General features: G+C 36.2%; 2 protein-coding genes across 4 annotated transcripts in view; one reads left to right on the top strand and one right to left on the bottom strand.

Moving 5' to 3' along the window:
- The window catches only part of LOC105214585 (uncharacterized), a 147999-nt gene that overhangs the window by 20537 nt on the left and 111702 nt on the right, over positions 1-15760 (bottom strand). For both annotated transcript variants that reach the window (XM_054229167.1, XM_054229166.1), the window contains exon 7: positions 9754-9813. In XM_054229167.1, coding sequence (XP_054085142.1) covers positions 9754-9813 — 60 coding nt within the window. The remainder of the gene's footprint in view (positions 1-9753; positions 9814-15760) is intronic.
- Positions 1363-10378, top strand: LOC105214584 (uncharacterized). 2 transcript variants are annotated; one of them, XM_054229168.1, is made up of 3 exons: positions 1363-1882; positions 1937-2110; positions 10307-10378. In XM_054229168.1, exons 1-3 carry the CDS (start codon positions 1664-1666, stop codon positions 10361-10363), a joined length of 450 nt encoding a protein of 149 aa, XP_054085143.1. In that variant the 5' UTR covers positions 1363-1663; the 3' UTR covers positions 10364-10378. The 2 variants fall into 2 exon arrangements, with proteins under 2 accessions (XP_054085143.1, XP_011186394.1); XM_011188092.3 differs by lacking the exon at positions 10307-10378 and adding an exon at positions 6055-6642 and having other exon boundaries at positions 1366-1882.

Below are 15760 nucleotides of genomic sequence, written 5' to 3' on the forward strand. Positions count from 1 at the left end.
AAATAAATCGGATAATAACCACGCCCACCTCCCATACAAATGTTAGATTGAAAATTACTAAAAATGCTTTAATTCAGTAAGGAAAACCACCTGAAGCCTTAAATTAAATGAAAATAAATCTCCGAAACTAATCGACCAATTCAGTTCATAATATCTTCCTAGCTTCCCAATGACAAGTTGTGAAAATAGTCCAAATCGGTTCACAACTACGCCTATTTACCATATACAAGAGCTTTGAAGTCGGTCTGAATAGTGAACTTTACAATATATAAAGTAAGCACTAGTGAAGATATGAGAACAGAACTTTGTAAAAATACTGCATTTAAATACTGGCATCGCCCTTCTAAAAATCGCCGAAATCGGTCCACAAGTTTTCAAGACCCTATATATCGAATATGATGACATCTTCTAACAAATTTTTTACCGAAAATATAGTGAAGTCTCTCAGATATTTTAAAGAAATTCAAGGGGAATATGTTTCTTCGGGGAAACTTTAGTATAGTATCCCCCGATGGATATCAGGGATGAAATGGGTATGGTTGGAAAGAGGACGATCTCCAGTTTATGTTTAATTTCCAAACCATTATTAATCCACGGTTTTGTCAAAACTGATTGGATGCCTATACGAAGTGCATTACAGATAAAATCAAACGTTTAAGTGGCATTATTCTAATGAAACTGAATTTGATACCAAGAGACCTAGCAAATGTTGTTTCTAAAGGAACCAGATTCATTCATTTGGTTCGTTCTATAAGAGTGTATAGCTGCTGGCGTAAGCCGATGATATTGATATCATCGAAGTTAGTGTATAATAAGCGCATTATATAAATTAAAAGTTAACTAATAATCGAAATATCGCCACATAAAATTTGTTAAATTTTCAACTTAAAATGCAAATATCTCGAAAACTATAAGTCTCCTTCGGCAACTATTATATATATTCGTAATTGGAGATCGTCCTCTTTCCAACCATACCCATTTCATCCCTGAAATCGGGGGATACTATACTAAAGTCGACCTGTTTCTTCTAATGATATGTCTCCTTGCCAAAAATGAGTGAAATCGGATCATAACATCCCCTAGCTCCCATATACCGAATATTAGGGTTTTCAAACTTTCAATGGAATATGTGAGTCAAATTGTTTGTTATATTAATAAAACTAAATAAATAAATTGCGAGAGTATAAACTGTTAGGTGACACCCGAACTTAGCCCTTCCTTACTTGTTTTAAGTATAATTGTTCTATAAGTCACGAACCAATAAGGTTAATAATATAAAGATCTTTTTATTGAAACATTCAGTCTGGTAACAATTTTTAGTACAAAAGTTTTCAATTATTTTCAATTCCATTCATTCGGAAATTTTTCAAATTGTCTATCAAAAAACAAAAGTCTGCCATAAAATTTTTAGATTTGAAAAAAGAGAAACGCTTAAATTTTCTTCCAAATTTTTTATATAACGCCAATAATTAGTGCACAATAACAAGAAAAATAAAAGCCAAATCATAACAAGTCATTATTAAACTAATAATATTTGCATTTTCTACAGTCTAAAAAAATATTTGTGAATTAGTTCAAGAAAAAGAAAAGCCTGTGCGACAAAATTTAAAGAACTCTTTCTTGCATACATTTCTTAATCTCTCCGAAACACCCTCAAAGCGTCATGTACAAATTTACACATTTCGATAAAAAGCTTTGCCGATTCCTTCGCCACAAATTTGATCTTGCAGTGGACGATTGCGATGTCTACTCAATTTGGCATTTTTGTCCAGGCACTCGCTGGAGAGCGATCAAAAACTTCTTGTTGGAGAGTTCGATCTGTCAAGCGGAATGGTTTCCCGTCATCTATTGGGTGGTGCTGGCGATCAGCACACTTGGCACAGTAAGTTATGGAGGAAAGAGAGTTCACAGATTAATGAGAAAAATTGTTGCTCAGTTCTATAGCTTGAGTGAGTTTACCAGCCTCTATTGGGGTGGACGCAAACGTGTCTCTATGTGGCGTGCTCGCAAATATTACGTCATACCGTATTCGGTGTTGCGAAAATGTCGTCTCGTTGGAGCTTTGGTGATGCTCAATGCGTGGCTGCTGCTTTGGTATGCCGTTATTAATGTGAGTATTAGAACATGAGTATAATATTTTACAAATTTTTTGAAACATGAATAGTCAGAAACATGATAAGTCAGAAATTGTTTAGTCGCGGTCTTGCGTTTCCAAAACTGAATTGGTGTATTGTGTTCCGGTGCTACTTATACCAAATTGGAAGTGGAAGATAGTTATCCCATGTTTTAAGTGTTTGATATTCATGCGGGAGGTCAAATATTAGTTGAAGAGGATTTAGATCTGTTTCGAATTGGTTTATCTAGTATCTTAATTTGCTTGTTTTTTAGTTTATTTTATAGAGATTGTGATGATAACTAGACTGTCATTTCAGATATTTAGTATTGTTTTAGATTGAGAGAGTGGTTACAATTAATTGAAAATTTAAAAGCGATATATAAATACTGACAATATCGACTTTATTAATTTCCCTATTTTCGACAGGACGTATTATGAGAACTTGTGAGATAAACACACTCTGCCATTGTTAGGTCTTCGACCTTAAATAGACGCCGCAAACATAGGTCATTGATTTTCAAAAGCACTACCATCAACATTACTTTTGGCATCTCCCATCACTGTCTGCATCCCATTCTGGCCATTTGGCTTGATACTATTCGGCTGCTACTGATATTGTTGCCTTCCTGGAGCTAGGGTCATAAGGTTATCTTAATAGAGAGGCCGTCTGGTATCCGTAAGCTCCATTCGATGCTGAGATATTTAAGGGCCCCCAGTCAGGCTTCTTAAAAAGTTTTTTTTGTAAGTATTGATTGACAGCTAGGCAGATTTCCTTACATTAATGTGCATACAAATAGAGTCCGACCGATACCCAATTCTATAAGAGTGACATAATGAAATTATCTTCAAAATCTCAACAAGTTGTTGAATAAAACCGTTTCTATTTGAAACAAATTGGATTATTCTAAATAATGTAATAATAAATTTAAAACACAAAAAAATGAAGTTCTTTAAACTAGACTTAATATTATCATTGTGAGGAATGATTGGTTCAGGCAAACATGAATCAAACTGTGTTTTATAAAGTGAACAGAAGACATTTTATTTTAGGTTTTTAAGAAATCAGGAATCTGAAAGAAAATTTAATTTAAGTATAATTCAAAAGAAATAAAAAGAATCGGCTAAGAATCGGCAAAATATGTCCGATGCCAAGGCCGATTAATCGGTCGGTCAAATATTCTTCCCTGTAACAAAAAGGCTAAAATACGAGTGGGTTATGATTCACTTGGTCTTCATAAGTACCTTATATAAAATTTATCCATGGAGTTGATATCGTACATTTATTCGTCGGTTATATGATTTGTAAAAGATATAGAATGATTCTATATTTATGGATTTCTTCAAAGTAATGTGAGTATTTGTCCCCGAGAGACAAGAGCAAATAAAAAATAATAATTTTTATTGAAACCCGATAACTGGATGAATTCATTATGACAGCGCGATTTCGACCTACAGACACGTCCAGATGTCAAGCTTTAAAGTTTGCATGAAATTTCATGGAAGAAGCAAATTTCTGTCAGTTCCGAGTCAATAGCAACAGCTTTGCCCACTTTTTGCATTTCAAGCACAATTCTATTCAAAGATATTGGTAAATGATGAAGAACGTAGTTATATATCTTATACAGAAAATATTATTTTTAACGGTAATAAATTGTCACTTCAATGCATGTATGTATGTATATAACTTCCTTGGTATACAAATTTAGCGGAATTTTGAATTTCTTCCCACTAAAATGCGCTGGCCATGAAATTCCTTGCTCTCCACTACTTGTTTCGGCTCAAAAACTGACTGGAATTTCACTAAAATTTTTTCAGTATCCTTCCATCACTCATGTATACGAACAAGTCATTCATATAAACACACATGTATTGCATCTCATCTCCGCAAATGCATCGCATGACATACTTTGGCCGCGATATGAATATTCATTTATTTGACATTTCAACTTGTCAGATGTCATTTGAATTGCATAGCGGAATGCAAATTTGTCAGCAATTGCAATCCGAATTGCCCGAACGCCAGCAGCTAACTATGCCACACACTGAGCACTGTGCGCATAACTGCGGCGTTTAGCAGAAAAATGTGTCAGCTTCCTGTCAGCTTCCTGTTTAATGTCAACGGAGCGTTGCATGTTGAATGCGGCGACGCGAAATGCTTTGGACTTGCAACGTGATTGATGTGCACGAATCGCGGTCTATTTATGTGTATTTACCAACCAAACAAATCACTACCCAAAAGCAACACCTTTTCACCACTCATTCAACTGAGTGTCTGCCACCTTTCCACGGCATATCCAACTAATCAATGGCTATCAAGCCAACACAATTGAAGAAAAAACCGAAAATGTCAAAGCAACGTATGTCTAAGGGAGCTGGTAAATTTGTTTGTGCTTGCTACCGAAAAACTGTTGCTGGATATTTGAAATCTCCGCTGGCATCTCTCTGTATTAAAGGAAAACGAAATAAATGTGCTTCGTTTTTCGCAATTTGTCCAATATTTTGTACAACACATCACAGTTGGTGGCCTTTTCGTTTTACTGATTCCATAGTAGCTACTCGCCCCACTAAAAGCACTTCAATTTCGGTGCATCTACACAAGGTTAACACCCTCTAGAGGTCCACACTTTTAGCAATATTTATACTCTCGCAACATGCTATATGGAGTATTGTAGATTTGCTCAAGTCTGAGACATAAAATTTATTCATATGACTGACTTAAATCTGATGCGAATTACTTTCACATCCCTTTGAAGTGAATATATATCCACATATTTAAATATCTGCTTAACCACCTAGAATCAAATTTGATATTAATATTCTCATCCTTCAGTTAAAATTTGAAGAAAGGGTAAACCAAACTACACCCAAGCCTACTTTTATATAAATTTCGCCAGATTTTTATCCATAAATAGTCGAATTATAGCGTCCAAACACCGTTGTATCCATCACTGAATTTATACAGTAAAAATGTTTCTATTTGCGACATATTTTAATGAAATTAGAAGAGTTTTTTATCTGATAATAATGTGTATAAAGGTATAAAATCCACCGTAATTTTCCGTATAATAGGTATAAGAATATTTTTGGTAAAAAATAGGTCATAAGCGTTGAGGTCCTCATGTGTGGCATCTAAGGCGTTAAAATGTTATAGTCCGATTTCGGTGATTTTAAGATGGGTGATGTAACACTAGAAATGCAATATTGGATTTTTTTGTTCCGATATCTTCACTGTTGCTTAAATTATATATTGTAAAATGAAGGAACCAGGTTGTGGTAAAAGGGAAGTAGGCGTGGTTGTGAGCCGATGTCTCCCATTTTCAAAGTATTCCATTAGGATGCCAAAGAAATGTTACGAACCGAATTTTGTTGAAATTGGTCGAGTAGTTTCTGTTTATGACATAGTTATGGCACTTTATATGCTTTCGGTTTTCGCCATTTTGTGGACGTGGTCTGATTTACCATCTACGAAAGTAACCTTCTTAAGGTGCCAATGAACACGTCTACCCGTCTACCCAGTTTTATCAAGTTTTTACTCAAATTACAGATAGTACAAATGAACGGACGGACAGGCAGACCTTATTCTAATATAAAAATATATATGGTAGATATACACATTTTCTTGAGTATATTTACATTGAATGGAAAAATATATTAAAGCGGTCCAGGTCTTTTTCTGACCGTAATATACCCAAAATAACGATTCCCGACCTTTGGTTGACCCTATGCAAGATATGTTCACGACATTAAGTAAACATTTTATTTTAGACCACATATGGTTTGATGCCAAAAATTTTAGAGACCTGTCTATTCGTTAATGAGTATATTCTGTTCGGCTCCGCCCGAACTTATGACTTCCTTACTTGTTTCGTTTTCTGCTATTTTTCATATTTTCACATTCATCACTTCTGCTTCCGTATTTCTTCTCATCCCCCGCACAGGTTTCACCCGGTCACATGACGCCATGGCTTACCATCAATATGTTTGTGTTGAGCTTTGAACTATTGGCTTGGCTGGTGGAGGTGCTGGTTGGCGCCACCAAACTGGATCTGCACACGCTCTTCACCTTCAGCCTGCCGGTGGCGAATTACTTGTTTGTGCGTTGTGTGCGCAATGTTTTCCAGAATGCCATCGAAACGAACGATGTCGACGATTTGCGGCTGTGGAAGCGTGGCTTCAAGTGATTACAACATAGTGTTGTTGTTATAACCCTAAATATATATATGTATGTATAGGAAAGCAATGTTACCCCTGTTGTTGGCATACGGCATTTGTTTCGTCGCTTTTTTTGTAACTGTATATTATATTTGATTATTTGTATGTGTAACCGATGGTGATGGTCTGTGTGTAAATATTGTGCGCGTTTTGCATATTTTTGGTAATAAGTGTAAAAATTTTAATGAAATAAGTGAAGTATTCAAGAGGATTGCTCAAGTGGCAGCACTCCAGAGATGGAGGGTATAAGTTTGGGGTTAGTGTTTGAACTTGAACATTTTTCAACTTTAAATATATGTGATCTTATACCAATAGCCTTTTCTTGTGTCTAAAATATCTCTTCAAATTTTATTTGAATTTTGGTATGCTGCTAGTGACTGAATGCATGTCTTTGCATATTTGGTAACGTAAATGCTAAGTTTTTCCAGAACACGGGGATGATTCTCTAAGGTTGGATTATTACGAGGGTTGATGTTAAAACTTTTAGAGTTGAGTACATCTAGTGACAACAGTTAAAATCTGCCATCTATGTATGATGTACTATGTCATAAATACACTCAGAATAAGTACATATCTCGTTGTCAAGTTATGTCGAAAAAAAATTATTTCATTTAATTATCTTGTATAAGAAAGAAGAGGCTACGCTGGCTAGGTCTTGTATTTGGAGAAGTAAGTGTTAATCTAAAAGCTTATTTTGTGAGTTGGAATTATTCATCATTCGAAATTTCCAATCAATTTCGTTGAGCAACGTTTTATCGATCAGCGAAGCTGGTAACGACATAGAAAAAACTGCTTAACATTTACGATATTGCAGATAATCTATCCTGTCTATATTTTATAGCAGTAATCGTAAGCCCATTACCCGCCGAGCGCTCTCTTAGTGCACTGTCAAACACATCTAATTTCTCTAGGCCTGAAAAAGTTCGGGACCGGTAGATCGTATCACTTGGTCAGTTGAGTAGCTCTCAACACCTATACACTCTCACAAAATAAATGGTTTGGTGTTTGACCACTGTTTTATAGGTTTACCTAATCAATTTCAGCTGCGAACGGGAAGTATAGAGACGTTGGAGAAGACCCGACGAGAAAGATCTAAATATTTTGCTAAACAAACGTCGAGTATATGTAGAAAAATAATTAATGAATAATGTTCTTTTCTGATGACCAATCGGGAACAAGTACTAACCTTCATCTAAGAACAAGTACCTCCGAATTTGTATCGGATGGCGAAGAGTAGGAACTACTGCTTGAAGGATTCAAGCCTTCTTCGTGAACCAATTAATCGAAGTGATCTCACTACCTTAATATATGAACGTCAGTCGAGAGGTATTTATGGTGCATTCCATCCAATTGAAAGTTGTACTAAGAACCTAGTACTACTGAATATACCATTGGAGTATTTACACGGTTTAAATTAGAGCTCTTGGTATTCGACTAATCGACTAACCGAATTAACCGAATAGGGTATTATTCGAATAATAATATTCGGTTTGCACTATTCGGATAGTCGTCAGTCATCGACTATTCGATTAACCGCTCATTTTCGACTATTCGGTTAACCGTTCGTTGTCGACTATTCGAATAGTGCAAGTTCATTAATTTTCTTATTTTTATTGAAAAAAGTGAAACATTAAAACTAACAAAAAACTCGCTATTTTTTTATGACTGTCATACCAAAACTGTTGGTGTTTCACATACAAAATTAAAATATGACTGATACAACACTGCGTGGTATGTTTCTTGAGTTCGCTATTCTATACCCCTAACCACTTGCTGCCGAATTTTTTCGGTTTTTTGCGGCATATGCCTAGTACTGCAGTAACCGGTTACTTTTTGGAACCGGTTTTTTTTGGGACACACTCGTGGCGCGGTCGGTGGGTGGGGTTTGTGGCATTTTGGGCCAAAACTTCGACGAGTGGGTAGTCGGTTTCCTGAGAAGAACCGGTTTTTTGGGTCGGTCAGTAGTCGGTTTTGCTCGTGCCCTTCTGCCCGAACACTTCTCAACCGATTTATACCGCACATTGTATATATCTGGAAAATACGGACATATATCTGGAAAATCAAAGGCTTTTAGACTGCAAACAATTTTCATTTATTCGAATAGTGACAGTCTAACTATTCGAATAACCGCAGTAGGACGACTATTCGAATAGTGCTAACCGGTTAATATTCGTACGAACGGTTACAAATCGGATATTCGAATAATCGGTTTTCAGGTTAATCGAATAATTTTAAGAGCCCTAGTTCAAATAGAATGAAGTAAAATAGAAATTGTACTTTAAACGCATCAAAAACAGACTTATTGGAATGATATTGATATGTATGTATGCATGTGTATAGTATTATATCGATCTCTACATCCTAAATTAAACTTAGGGTCCATCATAACTCCCAAATAAACAAAATTATGTATTTTTTCTAAACTATAGGTTTTTATTACACAAGGCTATATATAATACTATATTTAAATTCTCGTTTTCTATTTTCGTTCATTTGTGTCTCTGACAAGTGCTAGAACAAAAGTTAACTCTCTGAAACATTTTATACTAATTCTAATCTAATGACGCGTGTGCACTCGGCTGAGACCAATTTTAGCACTACCATTATTGTTTAATTGCCATTTTAAACATTACAAACTGCAGAGCAACATTTAACAACAATTGAAACTGTTGTAAGGAATAAGCACAAAATATAACACAGAGAATTTGCTCCGCTTCAGTTTCTAACCAAATTAAAAAGTTACAGCCAACTTGTATTGTTGAAATGTTGTAAAAAAGCTTAACTTGTTTATTTGCTTCGTTTGACTCATGTATCATCCGACATACATACTAATGTGCACTTGTACAGTTAACTTACAGGCAACTAACTTTTAACCTTGTAGTGCCGTCCACGCCCTCGAAGAGTGGTGGCTTGCCTTGTTAGAAAATTTGTTTCAAATAGACATTTACAGCTAAAATTCGACTGCATTTGCTGCAACACTCCTCCAACCCGCCGGATTGCACAATAAAGTGTGGTGGCGGAAGGTTTCGAAGCATGGCAGCCGCAAACCTTAATAACGGTTAGTGCAGGAAACATAGCATGGAATTGTGGTTAAAGGGATTTAAAAATAACAAACAAATGTTCTATCTTTGTTATTGTAGTTTTGTCTGTTTTCGGCTATAGCACTTGTTGCACACTTTTTTATGGCATACACTTAATGGTCCATGGCGGATGCACGAAAAAGTCTACTTTCGGTAAGCGGAAATAGTGGAAACTCATAAAAATAGCGATTAATATTATTTATTATGTGTAAGTAAAATGAAAGATATTTGAATCAGACTTTCGAGCTGCTGTTAACCACTTTATTTCCTTTCTAATTTGTAATGAAGGTCGTTCAGAGAGGTGGATAGAGATAAATATTATAATCTTTATGTCTCAATACTTACATTAAAGACAGCACGAACTATGAAGAAGGCCACTTCCGTTTTGCACATTGCATCAAATTGCTAGAAAGAAAATAGGAAACAGCATAATCACTCTTAAATATAACAAATTGAATATTTTATAATCATAAGAAGACACTTGATTTTAAGTTTAGTGTCATTCTTCACTTTTTCTCAATAATATATCGCTCATTTACTTGAATATTGCCATAACTCAAAAAACACGATTTTTGAGTTGAGTATGAAGAAATGTGCGCAATTTCATCGTCCATATTGTATAAAAATTTCATTCTGATGCGTAGGAAAATAAACCAGTGAAATAAGAATGTGCCGTTCTTAAACTTGTTATGTTACATTAGTTTTTAACCACAAAAACGACACATATCAGTTGTGCCATAATAAGTTATATTTTTTTTATGAAATAACGACATATTTTGTGTTCCAACACTTATTGTAAAAAGGTGAATTTGATTTTATTTTCACAAAAAATGACACATTTTGTATTACAACGATATTGGTGAAAAGTTAATTAAATTTTTCATATTGCCTTTTTCAGCAAAAACGACACATTTGGCTTATGACGGCGAAATTGATTTATATTTTTCACAAATAACCACATAATTCAAAAGAGGTCACATTTATGCCGAAGAAAAAACATTAGTACACTCTATTTGGTCCATTTATGCTCAACATTGTATTTAATATATTTCTGGCCACTAGATTTGTCAATAAACTGATGGCATTTTTCTATATTTGCTAAATACGAGACAATTGAAAACTTTAAATCGCTCTCCTGAAAAATCGACTTTTTTGAGTTGTGACACTATTCAAGTAAATGCAACTTAAATAATCGAATGGCAACAAAAATATGGTGAGCGTTTAAAGGATTAAAGACGAGACTATGCTTATAACAAGGTTTAAAAAAGATCCAGATTTTTTCGGTAACGGTATAAATAAATGATGATCTCCATTTAAGAGATTTGTCCACGCGTAATGATTTTAGTATTGAATCTATTGTCTGAATTGCTAGGAAAATTACTCCTTCACAAGTGCTTAAGGTTGACTATTTTAAGCGTTTCAGTTGATGATATATGATATATATATATATAATATATATCAGTCCGTATAAAAACCATCAATGTGAATCGCAAATTTATGACTGAATCCAGAATTGCATTCCAGTTTCAACTCGATTTGTATTCGATTAAAAGTTAATGTAGTAAAATAAGTTTTTTCTATTGTATGGTAAATCGATCTAAATCAGCGCTTTAATCGAGCAAAGGCCGGTTAATTCATCAAATAACTCCTTCACGAAAATGTTATTATTCATGATCGGTTATGTAATTGTATGGACTGTGTAAATTGATCGAGCCTTATGTGCTGATGGTCATACTTCTTTAATGTGAAGATTATTTTAATGTTGAGTACAAAACAACATTCAATAAAGTGGCCTCCTTCGAAACCTAATGAAAGACGACACATTTTTGAAATACGATAATAGCAGAAGAGCCAGTTGAAAATAGAATTTAAGGAGGCCTATTTGAGAAAAGAGCCCCAATTCTTACAGTAAGTAGTTTCAATTACAGTGGAACTTCCATAACTCGAATTGGCAATATAGTTTAGAAGTCAAATTTCATACAAATTTCCTTCCCTAACTCGAATTTCTATAACTTCCATAACTTGAACTCTTGAAGTGGCAATAGAAGGCAACTTTCATACAAATTTCCTTCCATAAATGGAATTTTTTGGTCAGGCCATAATACAAAATTTAAAATTTTACTATCGATGCAGAATTTTGAAAGAGTCCTTCTATATCGTATGGAGACGAATAAAAAAATATGATGTTACGCTTATGGATTGCATAAATCATGTAACAAAGGCATGGGATACAGACGTCAAGAGACAAAAAATAGCAAACTGCAGCAAACAAAATTACAGAATAACTGTTTGAACGTATGAACATAAAACTTTTTGCCAAGTAAATAAATAAAACTGCGTAAAAATCTTTTATATATTTTACAGCTTTTTGAAAATTTGTATGTTTTAATGAAAGTTCTATAACTCGGAGTCGCTCTAAGGCCTAATGCCTAAGACAGACATTTGGTTTCTGTACTACGATGTGTACTATACCATATACCAGCATAGTGACACACATGTAGTATATTGTACTATGTTTACATTCATCAGCTGATACAGCTGAAATAAATTCAAGCAAAATGTAATTATGAATAACAGGCTGGAAAATTGATCCTGACTTAGTTATAACTTCAAGCAATCTTAAAATATTATTGTCCAATATAATTATTACATATTACATACATATTACTTATTTTTCATATAATTTTTTTTTTAATTTTGTTTTTTGATTTCAATTAATTTGGAATTTAAGTTATTTTCTGTATGTCAAAATGACAGAAAACATATGATTGTGGCAGAAGAGCTTTTTTTTTTTTTTTTTTTTTATAGTAGGGGGAAGCATCGAAAGCCGGAGTGCGGAACTTTAATCCGCTAAACCTAACCTACTCCCAACACAAGACTCTCCCACGGAACCGTGTCAAGTATTACTTCGTGGTTGTGACTAGACTTTTTAAGTCTCCTCTATAATACGGACTGACTGACGCCTAATCTGTTCTAAATGTCTAAGTTCTGTCATAATAAAAGCTGTTGCGTCGCTAACAGCTTTCCATTTATCGGGAGACTGACACATGAGTGCAGTCAAATTTTCCACCATTAAACTACCTCCTAGGGTAATTTTAAGCCTATCTCTTGGACTTAAAAATCGGGGGCACTCAAAAAATATGTGTTCACAGTCTTCTATGGACTCTGTACACATCGGACAATACGGACTAGTGTCATGACGGAATTTATATAGGTAGCTTCTGAAGCATCCGTGACCACTTAATAATTGGGTCAAGTGGAAATCAAGGTCCCCATGCTGTCTATTTATCCACGAATGGATGTCAGGTATGAGTCTGTGGGTCCACCGTCCTTTAGTTGAAGTTTCCCACCGCTGCTGCCACATTGTTATGCTCTTATTTCTCTCGTCTCTCTTTTTGGTTTCTGTTATTTCTGAGAGTTCGTTTAATCTTGCGAATTCGTCACCCTGGATGTCTATGGCCGGTATACTTGCCAGTACTTCAGCCGCTTCGCTGGATATAGTGCGGAAAGCACTTATTACTCTTATTGCTGAGAGTCGATGTACAACATTTATTGGTTTTGCATTCGCTTTTATGTCTAGCGCCTGGACCCATATTGGGGCCGCATATAATATTACGGAGCTCATGGCTTTTGCAATTAAAAAACGCCGGCTGGAACGCACGCAGCCTCTATTTGCCATCATTCTTGATAAGGCGTTATAAATCTTATTCGCTTTATTTGCCGTGTACGCCAAGTGTTCCTTGAATTTAAGCTTAGAGTCTAATATTACCCCTAAATACTTTAACTTTGGCTGTGAAATAATCGCACAATCTCCAATAGTTATGGTTATTTTTTCCTCAAGTTTCCTGGTACTTATAAGCAATACTTCTGTTTTGTGCTCCGCCAGTTCCAAGCTCATGGAAGAGAACCATTGGCGCAGACCATTTATACACTCATTACATTTGTTCTGAAGGTCACCGAGCTGTTTAGATACTGCTACCACAACAAGATCGTCCGCGTATGCAACTAGTTTTACATTTTTTGGTTGTTGTTTTCTCAGCACACCGTCATACACGAGGTTCCATAAGAGCGGACCTAAAACAGAGCCTTGTGGGACTCCACTAGAAATAGAGTAGCTCTTAGTTCCTTCGTCGGTGTCGAAGATCAATCTTCTGTTTTCAAAATAGCTCATAATAATATTTATCAAGTATTTGGGGGCGCGTATTGTATATAATGCTTTGAATATATTTGCCCACTTTGCTGAGTTGAACGCATTCTTTACATCCAGGGTAATCAGCGCACAATATTCTTTTGTACCACCTTTCCATCTTTTGCCACTTACTGCACATTTTGCAGTGTCAACGACTTCTCTTAGCGCGTTGATAGTGGATCTCTTTTTTATGAAGCCGTATTGTCTCTCTGATAGTCCTCCGGCTTCCTGGATTGCAAGCTCCAAGCGGTTTCTTATTATGTTTTCGTACACTTTCCCTATTGTGTCGAGCATACACAGAGGTCGGTACGATGATGGTTCTTCAGGTGGTTTCTTTGGTTTTGGAAGTAAAACCAGACGCTGAACTTTCCAGGGGTCGGGGAACACCCCTTCTTTTATACATGCGTTGTACATTTTAGTAAACAGGGTGGGATTTGAAGTTATGGCTACCTTGAGGGCTCTATTTGGTATACCATCTAATCCTGGCACTTTGTTGTTTTTAATTTTTTTCGCTATAGCCAATAGTTCTTCTTCCGTAACTAAAAGGGGTGACTCTGTAATATCGTTTCGGTCAGCTCTGGGAATCGGTTCGTGTGTCGGAAATAGTGCTTCGACAACTTTCTTCATGAACGGGCCGCTTTTAGGTTGTTGCGATTTATTTTTGAACTTCGACATACATATTTTGTATGCAGTTCCCCAGGGATCAATATTTGCTTCCTCGCAGAGCTTTTCAAAGCAGGACTTTTTGCTGCGGGATATGGCTGACTTCAAGAGCTTCTTATGTCTTTTAAATGTTTCTCTAAGGATACCTTCGTTTTCTCTACCCTGGTGGCGCTGTAGGTTACGTCTAGCTGAGTGACAAAGCTTCCTTAGCGTGGCAATTTCATCATTCCACCAATATACTGGACGTCGTTTGTTGTGATATTTTGTCCTTCGCATTGTTGCGTCGCATGCTGCGACCAGCTGTCTCCGCAATGCGGTTACCAAGTGGGTGGCGTCTTCGTCAGGTGCCTTTACTGCACTCCAGACTATCTCGAAAACATCAGCATCGAACTCGTTTTGCTTCCAGCTACGTTTCTGAGAAGTGTTTCCTCTCAGGGGTTCCATTTCTCGGAATACTAAGACTTCAGCAATGATAGCCATGTGATCACTATTTGTGAACATGTCTGACACCTCCCACTTCATGTGTCTGCTAAGTGCGTCATTTACAAACATAAGGTCTATTATAGAACCTTTATTACCTTTCTGATATGTGTTTTTTGTACCGCTATTTATTAACGTAAGGTTAGTTTGACTCAAAAACTCTAAAATTAAGCGCCCACGATGGTTTGTACTTCTGCTGCCCCAAGCAGTAGACCATGCATTAAAATTACCTGCTATTATTATAGGCGTTTTGCCTCTAATTTCCAGAGACTGCTCAAGGAGAAAGTTTTCAAATTCCATGGTTGATGCGCTGGGGCGAGCATAGCAGCTTACAAAATAAATACCAGATATATTCGCCCATGTGAAGCCAATTTGAGCTCCTCTGGAGCATGAGGTGATAGGTTTTCCTTTGCAGGACCATATCGCCGCCTTCCCACTTATGTCCGTGATCCAAGTGTTTTCCGAGCGCTGAGTATATTGTTCGCTCAATAAAGCAATATCGATATTATTCTCAAACAGCGTCTGTTTTAGCAGTTCTTGTGCTGCAGCGCAATGATTTAAATTTAGCTGCAAAATCTTCATTTTCGCAGTGATTTGGACATTTCTATGTACTTGGGGCTATGCAGCTTGGAGCGTTAGTGCATATCTTTGCAACGTGACCCCCATTTCCACATCGTGTGCAGAGGGAAGACCTGTCAATCGGGTTGCAGCATGTTCGTGCCATGTGACCTAGTTGGAAACACCTAAAACATCGAGGAATAGGGGCATATTCCCTAAGGCGACAAATTGACCACCCAATCTTAATTTTGCCAAGCTTCAGTGCCGTTTTGGCATCCTGAGCACGAAGGCACACCAGAGCTATTTGTGTGCCGCTACGCGTTTTTCGAATATTTTTAATATTTGATTTCCCTATGTCTTGGAATCCGCACTCCTTTTGCAATGCTTCGCAAATTTCTTCAGGAGTGGTAATTTCATCCAAGTCCTTACATACTATAGTAACGTTGTATTACGGCCATTTCT

Source organism: Zeugodacus cucurbitae, chromosome 4 (assembly GCF_028554725.1).
Source record: "Zeugodacus cucurbitae isolate PBARC_wt_2022May chromosome 4, idZeuCucr1.2, whole genome shotgun sequence".
Lineage (NCBI taxonomy): Eukaryota > Metazoa > Arthropoda > Insecta > Diptera > Tephritidae > Zeugodacus > Zeugodacus cucurbitae.